We start from the raw sequence: 20,357 nt of genomic DNA on the forward strand, positions 1-20,357 counted from the left end.
TTTTAGATATTTTGAATCACTCTATTCAGGCATGTTACGGCATATTAGTGGAACAGGTGGGATTTGAATTCAGGTTTCCTGGTCCAGAGGTGGGGACACTAGAACTGCACCACATTTTTGAGATTTGTAAAGAGTAGAGAATTTAAATTCATGAAAACTATTGGACATAGATGCAGGAGACCTGAATTAAAGTTAAAGCGGTTAAACTTAAGTTAGAAATTTAAGCAACACTTTCTTTGGAGTTGTGTAACATATTGGACAGATACCAGAGGCAGGGTAGTATGTGTGGGATGGGGACATTGACACATTGACACTTCTGTTTTTCTTTAATTCATTTGCTCATGGGATGTAGATGTCACTGGCAAGCCCTTTAATTGCCCTTGCACTGAGTGACTTGTTCAGGCATTTTAGGGGGCTGTTAGGAGTCAGCCACATTGCTGTGGATCTGAAGTCACATGTAGGCCAGGCCAGGTAAGAATTTGCAGATTTCCCTTCCTTAATGAACTTTAGTGATCTAGATAGGTTTTGATGATGATTGACAGTAGTTTTATTGTCTATATTAGTGAGTCTAACTTTCAATTTCAGAAGTTATGAACTTAATTTATATTCCACCAGCTGCATGATTTGAACTACTATTGCCAAGTCATATAATCCAGGCCACTTGCAAAACCAATGAAATTACCATTCTGGTAATGTCAGATAAAATGATATAAAGCCTGCCAGTTCTTGAATTTGATTTTTGCTGTAATTTAGTGGATTGATCCAATCTATTGTTTTGTAAATGTGGAAGAATTACAATATAAACACTAAGCAAGTGTTGACATTTCATATGGGCAAAAAGCAACAACTGAGACTTTAAAAGGTCTTCGTAGAAATGTCACGTTATTTGTGCCGTCAACAAACTTGACATTGAGTTGCACTGTGTTCAAAAAAGGTCTTATTTATTTGCCATCTTTCTGTTTAGATTATCCTCTTCAAAATGGACATCACGCAAATAAATATTTTTCCATTTTTCCTACACTGACAATGCAATAGCAAAGAGCTGTCATGGATATTTTGTGGGCTATAACCTAGTTGACAGCTACAGTATTAATGAGATTCCTCAGATGGTATGACTCACACACATGGTGTACCTTATTAAGTCATTTCCTGATTCCAAATTCTTGGAAAAGTTCTCTTCCAGTACTCAGAACATTTTCCAGTGAAACTACAGTATTTAAAATTACAGATGTCAGTACTATTCATGTCACACATGTCTTTAATATTGTAAATATTTGATGTGGTCTGTTCCCAGGGTATTGATATAATTGAAAATATACTGAGAGATAAGCGTCATGGAGGAGGACAAGGTCTGGAGTCTTCTGCCACCTTGAGTTTGTGTCACTCTACTATGTGTACTGAAAGAGCTAAGCTCCTGCTGGAAGATAGCCTACAGCCCTTTGAGAGTGACTCCATGAAAACCATAGCCCTGCAGTTCCGTTTGGATGAATCACAGAAAATACTTCAAAGGGAAAGAGAGTAGGTGAATGATTTAGTGATATTACTATAGCCTAATATGCTTTATGTCTGAGTGGTAAGAATTGAGGTTCTGGGAAACTACAGCTCACACAGTGGGACAAAATGTTATAATTTCATTTGAGGCATACCTTTGGTGGAATGGGGGGGGCTACACCTTCAAGGATAACCTGCCACCTTCTCAAACACCCACCGTTCCTGTCTCAGTCCCCGTAAAGATGACCTTGTGTCAGTTGTGTGGTGGTGGTGGCTCACAATTCAGCCATGGAGTCCTAGTTGCTGTGGCAATGCACATTTTTCCATACATGTTGTAGCCTGCGATGGTAGAGGCTCCAAACATTCTGACCAGAACAAGGAGTCACAGTGTAAGGATACAGTGTAGGCAATGCAGAGAGCTGGAAAACCCAGCCCTGGCATTTTTTTCTTGCAGGAGTCTGGAGGTTGGGGTTTGGAAGTTGATGGGATGTCAGGTGAGATGGGGGCTTGTGGGGTTGAATTGGATGGGTGGCGTTGGCACCTCTCAATCAAAGGTCCAATTGAAGGAGCTAGACCTGGCAGGGTTGGCTGAGAGACAGCCCCACCCATTTTTATACATGACCATCTGTTACTGACCCTTCACTCCCACTGTGTGATCCTGTGACTTTTGCCACCATTTCCCAGTGTTTGAGTGCATGACAATCCTGAATCTCAGATGGGTTAATTAACAACCACTGGCTTCCATGATAGTGCGGCTAATCAAGAATGAGATGCTGGTCACTGACCAGGAGTTGCCAGCACTCAGGACCTGCCCTGGTTGAACTGTTCTTGACCCTGCAGGATGCTTGTCCCTGCCAATTGATTTTTTTTCCCAGCTCTTACAGCCTTTGAGGCTCTTGCCAGCCCTTAAGCTAGTGGATGAGAGTTCTGTCACCAGAATTAAATACAGCTCATTATGCATTTTGTTCCACAGAGAAATGTAGACGAAAACTATTAATATTAATGAATACTGTATCCACATTTTTTGATGTTATTATGCATTGTCTACTTGCTAGACCACACATCCTTCTCTCGCAATTCAATTAGTTATTTAAGAATACAGATACAACATGTGAATATATATAGATCATACCTGTTCAGTTGCACTTGGGACCAAATTCAGTCATCACAAGCTTTCTTGTTTTCGAGATTGAAATGAAACATGTTCTTTTCAATTTTACTACATGTGAAATGTATTTTTCGCCACATTGCCATAAACTGAATTGTGCCTGTTAGGATCCTGTACAAGTTTTCTATCAAAAGTTCATATTTAAAGAACATATACATGAATTATAACAATTATTCATTCCTGTCTGGTGCAAAAATAAAAGTGGAAGGGTGGCTTAACCATAGCTTACAAAAGAAATTAGGGATGGTATTAGGTCCAAAGAGGAGGCATATAAAATTGCCAGAAAAAGCAGCGAGCCTGGGGACTGGGACCATTTTGGAGAAGGAAAACAAACATTTTGACCAAAGGAACAAGATAGAGTGTGATAGTAAAATTGTAAGGAACATAGAAATTGACTGTAAGAGCTTCAATCAATAAGGAAGAGAAAAGATTAGTAAAAACAAATGTATTTCCCTATCAATCAGAAGCTGGGGAAATTATAAGGGGGAAAAACGAAATGGCAGATGAATTGAACATGTATTTTTGTTCTAGCTTCACAAAAGAAGGTGCAAATAACCTCCTGGAAATGTTAGGGAACCAAGGGAGAGCACGGATTTGAAGAAAATCAGTACTAATAAGAAAATTGTGCTAGGGAAATTAATGGGGTTAAAGGCTGACAATTCACTTGGGCCTAATAATCCTTGTCAAGAATAGGAAATTGAAATATAGGATGCATCGGTGGTCATCCTCCAAAAATTCTACAGACTTTAGAGCAGTTTCTACAAATTAGAGGGTGACAAATGTAACCCCATAATTTAAAAAAGGATGGAAACTAAACCGAGAATTACAGACCAGTTACTCTAACATCATTAGCGGGTAAAATGTCTATTTCAATATATACAATAATAACATGTGGAAAACATTAATGGGATTTGACAAAGCCAGCATTATTTTGTGAAAGACGAATTATTTTGAACAAATCTAATAGCATTTTTTTGAAGATGCAATTGGAGAGCAGATAAGATGGAACCAATGGTATGAGATAAACCATTTAGGACTGAGATGTGGAAGCATGTCTTCAGTTAAAGCATAGTGAACGTGTGAATTCTTTATCGCAGAAGGCTGTGGAGTCCAAGTAACGAAGCATATTCAAGGAAGTTTTTTTTTTAAGATTTAAAAATCATAAAAAGCCATGGGAGGAGAAAGTAAGGATGTGGCATTGAGATGGAGAATCAGCCACGATTGTATGGTATAGTGGACAGGCTTGAAAGGCCAAATGGCCTACTTCTGCTTCTAGTTTCTATGCTTCTGTGTTACTACCAGGAGGTTATTTGTACCTTCTTCTGTGAACTAGAACAAAAATACATGTTCAATTCATCTGCCGTTTCGTTTTTCTCCTTATAATTTCCCCAGCTTCTGATTGAAAGGGACATAGATTTGTCTTTACTAGCCTTTTCTCTTCCTTACTGATTGAAGCTTTTACAGTCAATTTCTATGTTCCTTACAATTTTACTGTCATACTCCAACTTGCTCCTTTGGTCAAAATGTTTGTCCTCCTTCTCCAAAATGGTCCCAGCCCAAACTATCCACTGATGGAAATCTTCTCTGCGTTTCAAGGCGCCTAATGGCTTTGCACCCAGAAATGGTAATTGAAATGCACACCTAAATTTGAGACACTGTCCTAGTCCCTGACCAGCCTCAGCTGCACCTCCCCTGCTGATGTTGCTGCAGAGGCCCCAGAACAGCAGCCTTGAACTAGGCCAGCAGCACTAGGAGCTAAGAAGGTGAGCACAGAGACAACACACTTGGAGATTGTCTCTGTGTCTGACTCTGGTTGTGTCATTGGCTATGCTGCCTGATGTGTGGATCAGGGACTCTTGTTTCCTTCTGATTTCAGTGACCAAAGCCGTGAGTAAATCCAGTGCATGGCTTACAAGATGCACTGCAGCAATTCACCAAGGCTCCTTAGTCAGCACCTTCTGAAGTCATAGCCACTAATTTCAGAAGGAAAAGGGCAACAGTTATTTGGGAACATCACCATTTGCAAGTTCCCCTCCAAGTCACTCTCTATTGTGACTTGGAACTATATAGCCATTCCTTCAGTGTCGCTTCACCAAAATCATGGACTTTCCTGTTTAAATGCATTGTGGGTGTACCTACACAACAAGAACTGCAGTAGTTTAAGAGGTCAGTTTAACACCACACTTTTAAGGTGAGTTTGCAACAAATATTGGGTTTGCCTGTAATGCCCATACCTTAATCAGAAATTTAAAAATTCATTTTATATTCATTCTTATGGTTCAGGAGAAGCGTTTCCTTCAGCCTGAGTCATTGTTAAATGGTCATTGGATAAACATATGGATGATAATGGAATAGTGTAGGTTAGATGGGCTTCAGATTGGTCTCACAGGTTGGCGCAACATCGAGGGCCGAAGGACGTTGCATTGTTATGTTCTACGTTCTGTGTGTGTAAAGTTCAGTTGTGTGTTAATATGCAGTATGCATTACTTTCTAATTATACAAACATCACGAGTCTCTAACAATCACTTTATTTTAAAAGTTGTAAAATCTGCAAATATCTGAAATAGTTAAATTCAGTAAATTGTAAAATGTTGGATACTATCCCTAAAATATATATCACAAAATTTAAGTTTATTGCATTCATTCCCTCATTAGTAAATCTTATGTCTTCAATGACTTTTCAGAAATTTCTAAATTCATCACAGTATAAAAATGTCATTTTTATCTTTGATCTACAATGGATCAATGAATACATTACTTTGTCAGTATTAGCTCTAACAGGGCTGCACCCGGCTTCTCTTTCAATGCAGTTATGTTTTATTCCCCCCCATTGCTATAGAGAAGGCATATTGATGCACATAAATTAAGTAAACCTCAAAAGGGATCTCTAATTAACCGAGAAAATCCTTAGAAACTTATTCAATCAGTGTACATAAGTGGATATATACATCACCTGAATTTTTTTGAGTTGTTGTATACTTTTTCAGTTGCTAGCTTGTAAGGGACTGCATTTTTTGAAACTTGCAGCTCTTGTGGGTATCATGATTGATGTTGACTGGATCTAATGCCGCACCTTAGAATATTCTTGAAGAATGCCAGTTGTGAGATGGTAATGTGAAGATACAGTTTAAACCTGGAGAGAACTAGTTTATCTCTCCTTCAGCAGTTGTTGTAGGGGGTGACTCCTAATTGATGTGTCAGAGGCTTTTTAGAAGTGAACTAACCCCATTATGCTTCTTATAACAGAACAACACTTTGCAGCTGCTATAAATTTGAGTAAATGTTGAGAAGCCTTCTGTGGAGAGAGAAACAGAATTAATGTTTTGAGTTCAGCATGATTCTTTAGGACCTGTATCTCTTGCAAATCAGTGAAAGCGTCTGGGGCAAGACATCTTCGAAGCAACCTTCTGCCCAGCATATGAATCATAAAGACCATCCTAGCAAACTGTGAATAGGAACCACTGAATTACCTTTGCAGTTTTCCTCTGTCCATAAGCTATTTATCCCCATCTGTTTGTATGTGATTGTTTGTACGTATGTGTGCATGTGCAAATTTCTAAGGAGATTGAGAAAATTTGTATGTGTATTGTAAAATCTTTAATTTCCGTGATGACTCCAGGAATAGTGGCATTTGATATCTAGTGCTTTACCCCAACGAATTGTGACAGAAAATAAAAACAGTGGATATAAATATTGTGCAGAGAGAAACAAACTAATGCATTACTTCATAACTTTTCATCAGAACTGAAAAATACTGAAAGCATATTACATTTTAACAAGAAAAAGAAACAAATGGAAATCAAGTCAAGGAGAGAGAGGGAGCAGAACCTTTTCACGATAGCCATCCTGAAGAAATGTGGCAGTGAATTAAATGCTAATACAAAAACAAAATACTGTAGATGCTACAAATCTGAAATAAAGAAGTTATGACATGGCAGTTGGATCAATTCAAGATAATCAGGCAGGAAAGGGAAACTATTGGAGTTACTTAAAGAAGTAAGAGACAGTTGATGTATAGTAATTTGAGGTTGTTGTGGAAAGTAAAAGCTCATGGTGTTGAGGTTAGAATTTGCATTGATAGAAGTTTGGCTGGCTAGGGGATCAGGCAAATTGGAATAAAATATGTAAACGTTCCTTCACTGTCACATTTTGTATTTATCCTCCAGAAGCCACCCTAAAATCTTCTCAAACTTCACGTATTGGAAAACAATTCTTTCTTTTTATCTTGTATGGCTTGAGGAGCATAAGCTGTTATGGTTTACTGTTAAGTTTTCTAACTGTCCAATGCCCTGCTGGAGAAGAAGTGTAACTCTAGGGGAAGGATGTTGTAATTTGCAAGATGGCTTAATTAGGGTTTCCACACTTGCTGCCAGCTGAAGCTTTAAGATGTTATTGTACATCAGGTGACCACAACAGTCAATTGCAGCCTGTATTCTGCTGAAGCTTGTTCACATGTTCCAGAGGAGACTGAAACCTGGCTGTTGAGATATTAGGTCAGAGTCAATATGTTTATTTGGGAGAGTGTTTTCTCTCCAGATTTTCCTTTTGCGTCCATTCTGGTGATGGAATTGCAGATTCTCAATTTGTGCCTACATAGGGTTTTGAGAGCCATGTGACCAGCTAGTAATCTTCAAAGTCCTTGGGCATGGGGAGATCTAAATTACTGCTAATACTTGTTATTTCTCGATGTGTTGCTGCGCCCTGCTGACTGGAGAATCGGGTGATATTTAAGGGGACTGAAAGTCTGTCTGATGTGAGCAGGACTCAGCTGTTGAGATGACCAGGCAGCTAATGTTCTGAGCAACAGAAGAAAGAAAGTCTATCTACAAAACAAGGTCAGCACTTGGAACACTCAACACTCAACACTTTCTTGGGAGAAACCAAAGGGCCGTCACAACCAAAATTGAAAACATTTTGGACCCAGAGAGACCGGATCATGGTCGAGGATGGCATATTATTTTGGGGAACAAGAGTGATTGCCCCGAGCAAAGGTCACCGCGAGATACTGGCTGAACATCAGGGTCATCCAGGTGTTTTCAAAATGAAGATGTTGGTGGGATGTTATGCCTGGAGGCCAAGGTTCGATGCTGATATTGCTGTGTTGGTGGAGCAGTGCCAACAAGGTCAACAGTTACCTCCAGTAGCGCACCCACATTCGTGGAAATGCCTGGGTAAACCCTGGACTCTGTTACATGTCGACTAGACTGGCTTTTTTATGGATTCAGTGTTATTAGTCATTGAAGATGCCCACTCAAAGTATCTGGACATGCATAAAATTCATTCATCAAACACAAGATTGCATGCAACTTTTGCAATACGCGTTCTCTTGGAAGTATTCATCACAGATAATGGGCTGTTGTTTGCCAGCAGGGAATTTTGAGTATTTTCAATAATTGAATGATATTCTTCATGTAAGGGCAGCTCCGTACCATCCATCATCCAGTGGTCTGACAGAAAGAGCAGTCCAAACTTTGAAGGTGGCCGTAAAGAAACAGTCTACAAATTCATTAGATACTAAACTGTCCCAGTTCCTATTTGATTATAGATCCACCCCTCATGCAACTACAGAAATATTTCCAGCAGATTCGATAGTGAGGAGAAGACTTTGCACGAAGTTGAATCTGATCTTCCCAGATCTGAGTGGGGTGGGTGAAATGGCATCAAGATCACCAACACTGGACACAAGACTCTGCTAAGCAAGAGAGATGGTTAACTTCCAGGAACAAAGTTTGGTGTAGGAACCACGGGAATGACCTGTGTTGGTAATAGGCATAGTTGATATGAGGTCAGATCCAGTGATGTATAAAGTTCAGGTCGGTGTGATGGTCCTGTACAAGCATGTGAACCATATGAAAGGAGCAAACTTGCAAATGGTGTTGGAGCAAATGTGCTTGGCTGCTTGATGCCATTCTGGCTGTTTTGGAACTTAGGGGTTCTCCCGGCCCATCAAGTATTGAAGATGTCTTGGAACCTGACATGGCCACGGAGAGTGTTACCACAATGATGCCTTTGCCAGCTGAAGAGGGGAATGAATTTCTTCCAAGATGCTGTGGGTGCAAGAGGCGAGCTACTGTGCATTACATGCTGCCTACATCAGAGGCAGAGTTGGAGGAGCCTGACCGGGTTCTAAAACTCTCCAGGAGATGGCACAACAAAAAAAAGAGGCCTACATCCTGGGACTCTGAGGCAGCGGGATGTAGTGACTGTAATGAAGTCAACCAGGTGGACCAGAGAGTGTGAGATTCCCAATTGTGGCTGTTAATCTGGGAACCCTGAGTGAGAGATTCTGTTCAGCCTTAGAGTTGGCTCTGAGGAAGCTGGATCAGCATCAAGGGCTCTCCACCTGCAAATACAGGGTGACTTGGTGACAGAATACTGGCCTCTGTGGAGTTACTTTAGTGACTTTACAGAATTTAATTTTTAATTTGAGATTTCTAGTATCCAGATTAGTTTGCTTTTTGGAATTGATTTATTGGCTATTCTTTGAAAAAACCATCATGGATAACGTCATTGTGGTTTTTCTCAAATAACATTAATTTAACAGTATCACTATTGATGTCACTTGGTGTGCTGTAAGTATTCATCATCAATTATCATGCAGTTAGGAATTGAGAAGTTCTTATTCTAGAATTCAAATTAGGACTGATTTCAGTGAAAGAGAATGATCAGTATCACAATATTTCATCATTTGAGGAGGGTAATTGTCACCATTAATGATTATATCCCTGTACTAAAGTAAGAAGCGCAATCTTACAACACACTTCTTGCAAAGATCAGAGTTCACAAAGCTGAAACATGTACCCATTGCCTCACGTTTCCAGATGAGTAAAAGGCATTTCTTTCTTAAATGCCACTTCAGTGATAAATGAAGTATATCAAAAGTATTTTGCTTCTAATATAGAAAATGTGGATTAAGTATTTCTTTCAAAGGAATAGCTAGTTGATTGCCATATTTGTATTACTTCAGATTAACATTTTAGAATGAACATTGACTGTGATTAATCCTGGATTTCAACTACATCATTAAGGGAAGCATAATTGTGTGCTACTTCTGATAGGATAGAAAAAGGCTGCTTCTCAATCAAGCAAAGCACTTTCCTGATTTCCATTGTTTCTTTTAGGCGTGGTGCCATGTGGTTTGCAGGTCTCTTCATTGAAAGTAAAGAGATCAAATCAACAGGGAAAAATCACACTTAATTGCCCTGGATTACCTTCTAGTGGCATATTGGCAGCACTGGTAGGGCCTTGAAAACAGCCTGCAGTCACAGAAGACTAAATAATAGGACAGAAAAGAACATGAAGAATTGACAAAAAGAGATCTGAATGACAGATTCCAGATCAAGAAAGCTGCCGGTTCAATCCCAGCATTGGCTGAGTTTGTTAATTGCAATAGTTCAGGCACACTTGTGCAAATGTTAAGGAAGAAAGCAAAGTGAATAGGTGTCCCATTCTTCAGTGGCATTTGTGCTCAGACATGCATGAATGGTACTGAGCCATATGTTTGATAGATAGCTGTGGGAACAGCCTGTGGGCCAAATGAGACCGTTTGATCTAACATTATGAGAACTGACATTTAAGGATCACAAATTATTAACATCAGTTTATGGATTACAGCAAATTCCGTGTTCTCTCCAAGCAGTTCTTAAATGTATCAAGCCTGTGGCTGTATAATGAATAGAATGTGCATTGATGATTTTTGGAAATTATATGAGCAATGCGTACATGGAGTCAACTGTATCATTTCCAATCAGGGATATTATTGATGCTTATTGTTAACAGTAGAAAGATGGTTCGTAAATGGCGCAGAAAGTCCAAAGAAAACGGACTTGAGTTTGCTGGTATCCCTATGCCTTCACTCATTCCTGGAATATCTGAACAACAAAGACACCAATGTCAGATTCCTGCTCATTGACTACAGCTCTGCCTTCAACACCATCATCCCCTCCAGATTTACCTCAAAACTCCATGACCTTGGTCTCGGCTCTGCCCTCTGAAATTGGATTCCTCAGCTTTCTGACGCAAGGGCTGCAATCAGTAACTTCACCTCCACAATAACACTCAACACTGGAGCTCCCCAAGGATGCGTCCTCAGCCCCCTACTGCACTCCATGTACACCTACAATTGTGTTGCCAAATTCCTAATGAACGTCATCTACACGGTTGTTAAGCAGGATTCTGGCAGATGCATGGCAAGGGCTTGAGTGGGACTGCAGCAGTGGAAAGGAAAGTTAGACTCTCTTAAGTCATCTTTTTATCTTATTTTAAGTTCATGTGAATGGCGCCATGTATGTATGGTAAAGGCACGTACTTTTCACTGTATTTTTGCATTGAATATGTGATAATAAATGATTCAATTCAATTCAATTCAATTCAATTCAATAATCGGCATCGGGGAATGAATTTGGACCTGCGCTGAGTTTGAGGGTTTACAAGTGACTTGTCATCCATTATAGTCGAGTCTTGAATCCTCTAAATCTCTGAAGGAAATGTTTTATAATCACTCTGAAGCATCTACTCTTTTCTGTAAATCTTGTGCAGTGCATGTTAGATGTACGTTTTGAGTCATGCAGCTGTGAAAATACCAGGCAGCTTTCACTGAGTCAAGCGTCAGTGTGATTCTTGTGAGATCACTAAGCACTGCACTGCCTGTTTAACCCTGAAAGTGGCGCCACAATTCCTTTGTTGACAGACATGATGCAAAACATCATGGTAACTGCTTAAATACCACTTCCTGCTGAGATAATATCAAAAATGGCTTCAGTTTTGGGCCTCCAAAAGCTCCATTATGATAGTGACAATGAAGTGTTTAATAATAAAAGCAAAATACTACAGGTGCTGGAAATTTGAAATAAAACAAAGTGGTGGAGAATCTTAGCTGATCTGGCGGCATCTGTGGAACAAGTAACAGTGTTAATGTTTCTGAATTACTGTTGGATTATCTTTCAGTTAACTATGGAAAGCTGGTGGTAATTAATCTTTTGAGAGTCCAGATTGGTGATCGGTGTTGTGATCAGTCTTTGGTTTGAATAGTTCATGATCAGTATCTAATTGGTTTCTTAAGTACCATGGTTAGCTGCATATATCATTTCCTGTTAACCTTTTGACTGATTCCCCAAGTCAGATCGCTCATTGTATCAGTTTTCATTATTTCATTAAATGTTATGGCTTTCTATTAAAATAACGGGTCCCTAAAGGTAGTTTATATGTTTTTTTCCGAGATGACCACTTCTGGTACTATTGTGGTATTTGCTGTTTCTTTTAGTTTGTAGTTCTGGGTAAGAGTTGTTGAGGTAGCTCACTGCCATCTATTTGCCTTTGTCTTTGCTCTGTCCTGGGCCTATTCAATGATTAGTGGTAGACGATGTGTTACCATAGAGTATTGACAAAAGAGGCATTGTTCTTAGACAAGAACGTTTGTTTATTTCATGTTAGCTATCAGTACAACTACAACTTTGGTCAGGCATAGTCACGAGGATCTTCAGGAGCAGGTATACATAGGGTCATACAGCAAGGAAATAGACTCTTCAGTCCAGCTCATCCATGCTGACCATGTTTCCCAAACTAAACTAGTCTCATTTGCTTGTGTTTGGCCTATATTCCTCTAAACCTTTCCTATTTATGTACCTGTCCAAATGTCTTTTCAATGTTGTAACTGTACTCACATCTACCACATCCTCTGGCAGTTCATTCCACATATGCTCCACACTCTGTGTGAAAAGCTTTCACCTCACGTTCTTCTTAAACCTTTCCTCTATCTCCTTTAAAACTATACTGTCTAGTTTTGAATTCCCCTACTTTATGAAAAAGACTGTTGCTATTCAGTTTAGCTATGTCCTTCATGTGTTTATAAATCTCTACAAGGTCACCCCTCAACCTGCTGCACTGCACCTGATGAAGGAGCTGTGTTCCAAAAAAATTGTTTTAAAATAAACCTGTTAGACTATAACCTGGTGTCACGTGATTTCAGACTTTGTCCACCCTAGTCCAACACCAGCAGCTGCACATTATCCTATACTCCCAGCCTACCCAGCCTCTTCTTTTTTTTTATAACTCAAACCCTCCAGTCCCACTAAACCTCCTTGTAAATCTTTCCAATTTAATAATACCCTTCCTGTAACTGGACAACCAGAATTGCACACATTACTCAAATAGTAGCCTGACCAATGTCCTGTACAGCCTCCACATGATGCCCCAACTCCTATACTCAGTGATCTGACCAATGAAGGCAAGTGTGCCAAACAGCTTCTTCATCACCCAGTCTACCTGTAATGCCACTTTCAAGGAACTATGTACTTGAACCCCCTCTGGGTCTTTTTGCTTTACAAAATCTCCCAGGTCCCTACCATTAACTGTGTAAGTCCTGCTCTGGTTTGTCATCAAAATGCAATATCTTGAATTTATTTAAATTAAGCTCACTGTGACTCCTCAGCCTATTGGCCCAATTGATCAAGATCTCAGTGTACTTTAGATAACTTTCTTTGGTGGCCATTTGTACAACTAATTTTGGTGACATCCACAAACTCACTAAGCATGCTTCCTGTATTCTCATCCAAGTCATTTCTATAAATGACAAAGAACAGCGGACTGAGCACTGATCCCTGCAGAACACTGCACCACCCTATACCACCACCTTTGTCTCCTACTGTTCAGCCAACTTCATATCCAATTGGCTAGCTTTCCATGGATACCATGTGATCTAACTTTACTAACCAGTGTACCATACAAAACCGTGTGTAAGACTTTGCTAAAGTCCACGTAGACAACATCAACCTCTCTGCCCTCATCAACATGGTCACATTTGTTCCCCCTGAAAGCGCAAGTAGAACTTCTCGTCTCAATCTGAGGGCTTTGTGTGACAGCAGTAGAAAGGGTGGTAAAAGGAACATTAACCATTTTAATACATAACTTATGCTACACTTATGTCTGCTATTTGAAATAACCGTGTTTTTGATGTTAGATCCCAGTGATCAACGTTTGTGTTCTTTATCCCAAATGCCTAATTGGTGTATAGATATCACTATTAGATGTTGTGTCGAATTCTTCTGTCCTGGTCTGCTGTGGAGAGCCTTTGAAGAGAGATTGTGCTGCTTGTCATTTTAACTTTGCTTCTTGTTTTGGTTGTACTGTGTATAGCTGTATTGTAACATTCTTTTTCCTCATATCACTATTATAGAACATAGAACATAGAACATTACAGCACAGTACAGGCCCTTCGGCCCTCGATGCTGTGCCGACCTGTCATACCGATCTCAAGCCCATCTAACCTACACTATTCCATGTACGTCCATATGCTTGTCCAATGTAACTATGTAACTAAGGAATGTACCTAGGTGCCTTTGTACTTAATAAGATATCGTAAGTGGCAACTTTATACACTTTTCACTGTGTACTCTTTGAGTAGGTGACAATAAAACTCGTCTGCCTTTCTGTCCATCCTCAATCCATCCCTCACTCACCCCCAGCCATTTCTACTCCCCAGCTGTCCCTCCATCCTTCCCTCACCCTCCAGGCCATCCCTCCAGCCCACCCTCATTCCCATGCCCATCCCTCCATCCATCAATCCATCCATCCCTCCCTCCATCCCCTCCCCCCATCTCACCCTCCCATCCCTCCCTCCCCACCCACCAAGCCATCCATCCCTACCTCCCTCCATCCCTCCCTTCATTCCGCCCCAGCCCTGCCCCTGGTGCAAGCCTCATTCCACCTGAGATTGGGAATTCAGCAGATAAAATTTGTCCTGCATTCTGTGGACAGGACATGCCAAGGCATGAGCTGGGCAATATGGCAAATTTTATGCTATAAATTTAATGCTAATGGAACAGCGTAACTGAAGGCATCACTAGTTCTACAGTACAAATTTTCCATACTACAGCAAGGATACTATTGGGATTAATAGCCTTTGCAGATTCCAGTGTCTTCAGCTGTTTATTTGATATTATACAGAGTGAATGAAGTTAGCTGAAGACTGGCATCTATGATTTTCAGTCTGGCCTTTGGGAGAATTGAATCATTCACTTGGCATTTCAGGTTGAAGGTGGCTGCAAATGTTTCAGCATTTGCCCTTTCAGTTGTAAATCAAGCCTGATCATATTTTGATCATGATGATCATTGTAAAAAGGCACAAATTTTTAAAAACATTTCTTGTTAACCATGAGTCACAATTAATTTATTGAAAAGTGCACTAGCGACAGGTAAAACTATCTGAGATGTGTTTTGAGGTACTGTTTAGTAATTTATATTCCATAGTGAGCAGAATACAGAAGGAACAAGCAGCACTCATTATCAAGTATATTGTTCTAGTACTGTGGGAAACGTTATGATTCCCGAATGTTCCTGATGCTGAAGAAATTTTACTGAGAGCCTTGGTGAGGACGCAGCTGAGATAATTCAAAGCATCATAGTTGAACACGGATCAGATTTCCAACTCTCTTGTGGTCAGAGTTGCGTTAATAGACCCAACATGGCAGAGAGGCATGCTGAAGCACAGATGGTGCTTGCGAATCCAAGAGGCATTTTCTTCCATGAACCTAGCGAAGGATATCTAATTACCTCTACACATACATAGCCTGAAAACATTCAACCCTGTTATTGACCAAAGTGCTTTTTAACTTATTCTTTAAGAGTTATCTGTGATCACTTTCACTGCTAGGGTGATAAACTATTGAAGATACTGTACATATTATTAACATAGAAATTATTATTTTCTGACTTTTCAAACTTTGTTCTTACCATGTTGCTAAGTGTTAATCCACAAATTTAATAGTGTTTATCAAATCTCTTATAAAATTAAAGAGATACTTAGGTTTTTTAGTTTCAAAATGATCATTTACAAATTATTTTTGAAAACTTCCTAACAAAAAATTCTGATTTTTTAATCTGACTTGCAGAGGTGACCTTAATAATTAATGTTCATTGTTTGAATAGTGACAGAGAGATCTGGTGTTCATTAATTATTTGTAAAAGCCTGAAGACTTGTCAAATTTTACATTGAACCTTGACAACCTGCAATCACTATGCTGTGCTGTACGTTGCAAATATTTCTGATTTCATATACAAATGACAGGAGGGTGAAAGGCAGTTGCAAACATTTTCTGAGAAATACTTAGAAATCTGTCTGCTTGTGTAGGGTAACCTTATGGAAATAAAAAGAAGATCATGTTAGGAAACTGATAAAATAGGCAACACTAAACTTCTCTAATGAGCTCAAGCGGGACTAGGAAACCAGGGCTGTTGGCGATCGTTCATACCTTTTATCTTTAAAGGTCACACTGGCAGAAAGCATTTTGGTCCTGGCTGATTTCATTTGCCTTCAGGACACACATCCAGATAGTCACATAACATTGATTGTCTCGGGCCATTGCACCAATTGCCAAGTTAGGGCACCTTGATCTTTCCACACTTGGACAGTATGTCAGAAAGATAGTTCAAGCATGACTTCTACCAATTAGCTTGCTTTAGAAATGTCATCAGGTCAATGTGGTTTCCTGTAAACTTCTCAATACAGCATTGAGCCGGTCAGGCCATTACTGTTGCTTTAAAAAGGACTGTTAGGCTGCGATACAAGTGCAAAATCATTGTTTCAATTCCATTTAATTTCTGAATGCTCAGAGACACTCTCTGTGCTATCCTGTGGTGACCCATGCTGATCTTGTTTGCCTGATAATATTTCTGGCAAATGCATCTTTGATTAATTGTCTGTCTTGTGTGCAGCATCTACGTTTAAGATTCGCAAAATTATACTGTTGTCTCCAAGTTAGGAATGGACTTTTGATATTGGTTGAGATTATTTCTAATCTGTCCTCATTTTATCTAACATTCAAGTCTGGAAAACCGAGCAAAACTGCACGAGATATGTGCCCTGTAGATCACTGCTTCACATCCAGAGCCAGCCATTCAAATGACATAAGCAGGTATACCAGTCAGTTAGACCACTGGAGCTGAGAAAATTGCACTCCAGGCAGGAATAGACCCTGAAGTCACTGTTAATTGGTCACTAAGGGATCTCAGTGGAGTCAGGGTAGGAAGATGTCATGGCTTAACTGCCTGAACTGACCTGGGTTGACTGAGGAAGATTTCGGCTTTTAGTTCTGGTGACAGTTCACCTAAATGTTCAAGCCTTTCAGTTCTGGATTTCGAACCACTACAAACACTTATTGCACACTATTACATGGTCTCTCAGCAACTTCATCAGTATGTGGTAAAATTCTTTTTAATAATTGACTTTCTAAATATTAGTAAACTATAGACTGGTACATCTTGCATTTTTCACGCAGGGACAAAGCTGCACTTGGAAGGCAGATTGAAAAACTGGAAACGGATATATGCCAGTGGAAGGACAAATATGAAGACCTGAGCAAATCCAAGCAGGAAATCCTCAAGCAGGTATGAAACTAGAAGAAAATAGAAATGCACAGTTAGCCTGTTTGCAGATCATGGTATACTTTTAGCGAGTTAGATGCTTTTTGGGAGTTTAGAGGATCATTACTTTTGAGGAAACTATGGGGACGAAGTCATGCAAAAGGATATTTTATGGTCTGTTTGAAACCAGAGAACATAGCTGTTTCTTACATAAAAAGGGTGCTGTCATTGAATGCTGATAAAGAGTTGGCAAATCATTCCTTCCTAGGTAACTGAAGAACAACACAATTACATAGCGATCCAAGCTGTATTTCATTTTCTGTCACATTCTTGTTACCTATATCTGCCTTGTTATACATCGCAGCTCAGATGTCTTTTCAAGTAAATGTAAGTATAAGCCGATCAGAGGCAGGAACGAGTAAAATTAGCATGAAGAATATGGAAACGGCAAAGGTGTCAACCAGTATTTGGGCTGAAATTGACAGGAAATTAGCTGAAAGTCAATTTTGACAAATTTCATGGAGGATTGGTCTCCATGAGTCCTAACAATATTTCTCAGGCAATTTTCCTAAACTTGCCTCAGTGCCTATGCATTGCGCCCTGATGGCATCCCATTTATTGTAACTTCCCACCTGCCACAGTCAGAAGGACTAACCACTGCTGGAACGCCAGGGGCACCTTGGGAAAAACACCATCTTTTAAATTCCATCTGTGCATCCGGTCAAGCACTGGCAGGAGTTGCCCTTTTGTGTGCATGTGATGGGAGGACAACCACAATCAATCACTTCTCAGAGCAATTAGGTGGCATGACTGAGCCTTCATTGTAAATACATATGCATATGCACATATCTATTGCTGTTAAAGAACAGACTTGCATAGGTTAGCTGTCTTTAGCTTCATCTCATCTTAGATCCCTGTCTAACGGAGTGTTATGCTTTCCCCAGTGCTCAGTGAATCCAACACCATCATATTGTTCAATGTGGGACTGGAAAGTTTTCAGATGATTCAAAATATTCTCTTTTATTCAGCACCAGTTTTAAAAAAAAAACAAAACCTGCATTTGCCTGTGGGAACAGCCAGGATCTTTTGAATGCCAGGAAAGCTACAGTCAATAAGTAAGCACTGCGTCCAACTCTCAGCTAATAGAACTGTGTGTCGATTAAGTCCTGCCTGCCTTGTTGTGCCTGATTCTGCAGAGCTCTATCACGCACAAGGTAACATTCTTCCTCCTACTCAATATGCTCACTTTCCTCTTTGGAATACTGCTCCCATTCTCCCAGCCCTTCAGAGTCCATCACAGCACCTTGTTTCCTGTTCCTGTGCAGAAAACGCTGACTCTGCCCACTCGGCATGGTCTCAGCGATTTTCCATTTCCAGTGAGCATGTATGAGCCACGTGAGTATAGCAGGCAATGCAGGCTGTCCTTGGCACAGCCTGGTAATCAACAAGGACCCCATACACTTCCATGTTCCTTTTTTTTGGCACTCCTGGTCAAGCCCACCATTACTGGACGCCCAAACGTTATCACATGTTCCGAACTATGACTTCATCTCTCAACCCCACCCCTGTAGTCATGTCAGCCACAATGCTGCATTGCTCCCCCCGTTAATGTCAGGATAATTGTAACAGCTGACGATTCTGTGTCCACAGTAACCCATGTCTTCCAATACACTATCCTTTCCCCACTTTATGTTGAGTTTCCCTACTTCACGATTATTGTTGACTCTACATCCCAGTATGCTGGCGGTGATCCCCACATTGATTCTCCTGACATCGCTATTATAGCGGTGCTCCCCTTGTAACCACTCTTTTCTTACTTTGAACTAAACCCCAGGACTGACTGTGGTACACTTCCCTGCCCAGGTTGGAAAGACTGCATTGACTAATGACTGACCACTGTACAGCAGAAACTGTGACTCCCAGGACTGCTTTCACTCGCTTTGCAGGACTGACCGTGGCTGACTCCCTGAACTGTAGTGAGATGGACATCCTGAACCTGACCACCCCAATCATCCAGCTGCCTGTGTTCGATCCCCTGGACCGATATTGGACATTGCCCTTGACTCTCAGTGCTAGGACCGCCTGACTGAAGGGTGTCTTCCTTGACTTTACCACTCTTTGTAGAAATTGAGACACGGCCGCCTGGTTGATGCACATGCAGTGTGTTTGTTGTGTACACCACATGGCATGTTGTGCAGGTATGTGATTGACATAGCCTGGTGCTGTACCGAGACATGTCCAACTCTCTTACTAACATGACAGGCTTCCTGGCTTTGTGACTGCACTAAAATGCAAGGTAATGTGAACTTTTAAGCTCTGGCTGAGGTGTGAGTGCTAAAAGGTGAGATTGGGATGCAGTGATGGTTGAAATATTGACAGAGTGAGTGTTAAGAGACCAAGTGAGGAGGCTTGAGATGCAGCCTAGTGTAATCTATGAGCTGGGTGCCTGCCCCTGTGTGCAAAGCACCCTGGCAGTAGTATTTACAAGGAAAGATGCTAGTGCACTCTAAAGTAATTAAATTGGAGCTGTGCCAGGAGCTGCAGAGAGGTTGGTATTTGTCTGTCAATGGACACGGAGTGCATGCTGTCACTGACCAGGAACATGCCCTAAAATGTTAGTGACTGCTGTCCAAAGTGGAGGGCAGAGGATTGAGCAGTGAGCTGTATTTGTCAGCTCAGAGTTTCTGTCAGGAATTGTTGTCATCTAGTTTCTAATGTGACAGCTGGGAGAAGATGAAACTGCATACAAATGAGATGAAACGAACGAATAATGAGATGTTACCACATGCTAATACATGCAAATAGGCCTCTCGCTGTTCACTTGTGAGGATGTTGTCTCCCTATTCAACATGGGAAAATGGAACCTTTTGCTCTGGACATTGATAATCTACTTAGTGTTGATCTCATGTGATTTTCCCAAATTCCTCACCAATTCCCAAGTCATTTAGTGGCTGGGAAGATTCTACCCTTTGTGTCTGTTTTCACAATTGAAGACACAAAAATCATTTAAAAAGTAATTTTAGAAGCCAAGGTTCTGGTAAAAGCGAGAAACCTAAATTAATCACTATAAGTAACGAAACTATACTGGAGAAATTAACAGTAAGGGGTCATAAATCCCCTGGACCTAACAATCTGCATTTTAGGATTGTAAAAGTGATGGCTGCAGACATAGTGGGTACACTGATTTTTATCTTCCTACATTTCTTAAATTCAAGAATAGTTGCCTAGAATTGGAAAGTAGCGAGCATAACATCATTGTTTAAGTCAGGAGGGAGAGAGTAAAGGGCAGTTATAAGTCATTAAACCTAACATTTATCGCAGAAATCGATTTATGGGGTAG

General features: G+C 40.4%; 1 protein-coding gene across 5 annotated transcripts in view; it reads left to right on the forward strand.

Moving 5' to 3' along the window:
- The window catches only part of LOC125451394 (coiled-coil domain-containing protein 102A-like), a 554,142-nt gene that overhangs the window by 109,272 nt on the left and 424,513 nt on the right, over window positions 1–20,357 (forward strand). For all 5 annotated transcript variants that reach the window (XM_048528428.2, XM_048528431.2, XM_048528429.2 and 2 more), the window contains 2 exons: window positions 1,295–1,518; window positions 16,933–17,041. In XM_048528428.2, the coding sequence (XP_048384385.1) occupies window positions 1,295–1,518; window positions 16,933–17,041 (333 nt within the window). The remainder of the gene's footprint in view (window positions 1–1,294; window positions 1,519–16,932; window positions 17,042–20,357) is intronic.

Source organism: Stegostoma tigrinum, chromosome 5 (genome assembly GCF_030684315.1).
Source record: "Stegostoma tigrinum isolate sSteTig4 chromosome 5, sSteTig4.hap1, whole genome shotgun sequence".
NCBI lineage: Eukaryota > Metazoa > Chordata > Chondrichthyes > Orectolobiformes > Stegostomatidae > Stegostoma > Stegostoma tigrinum.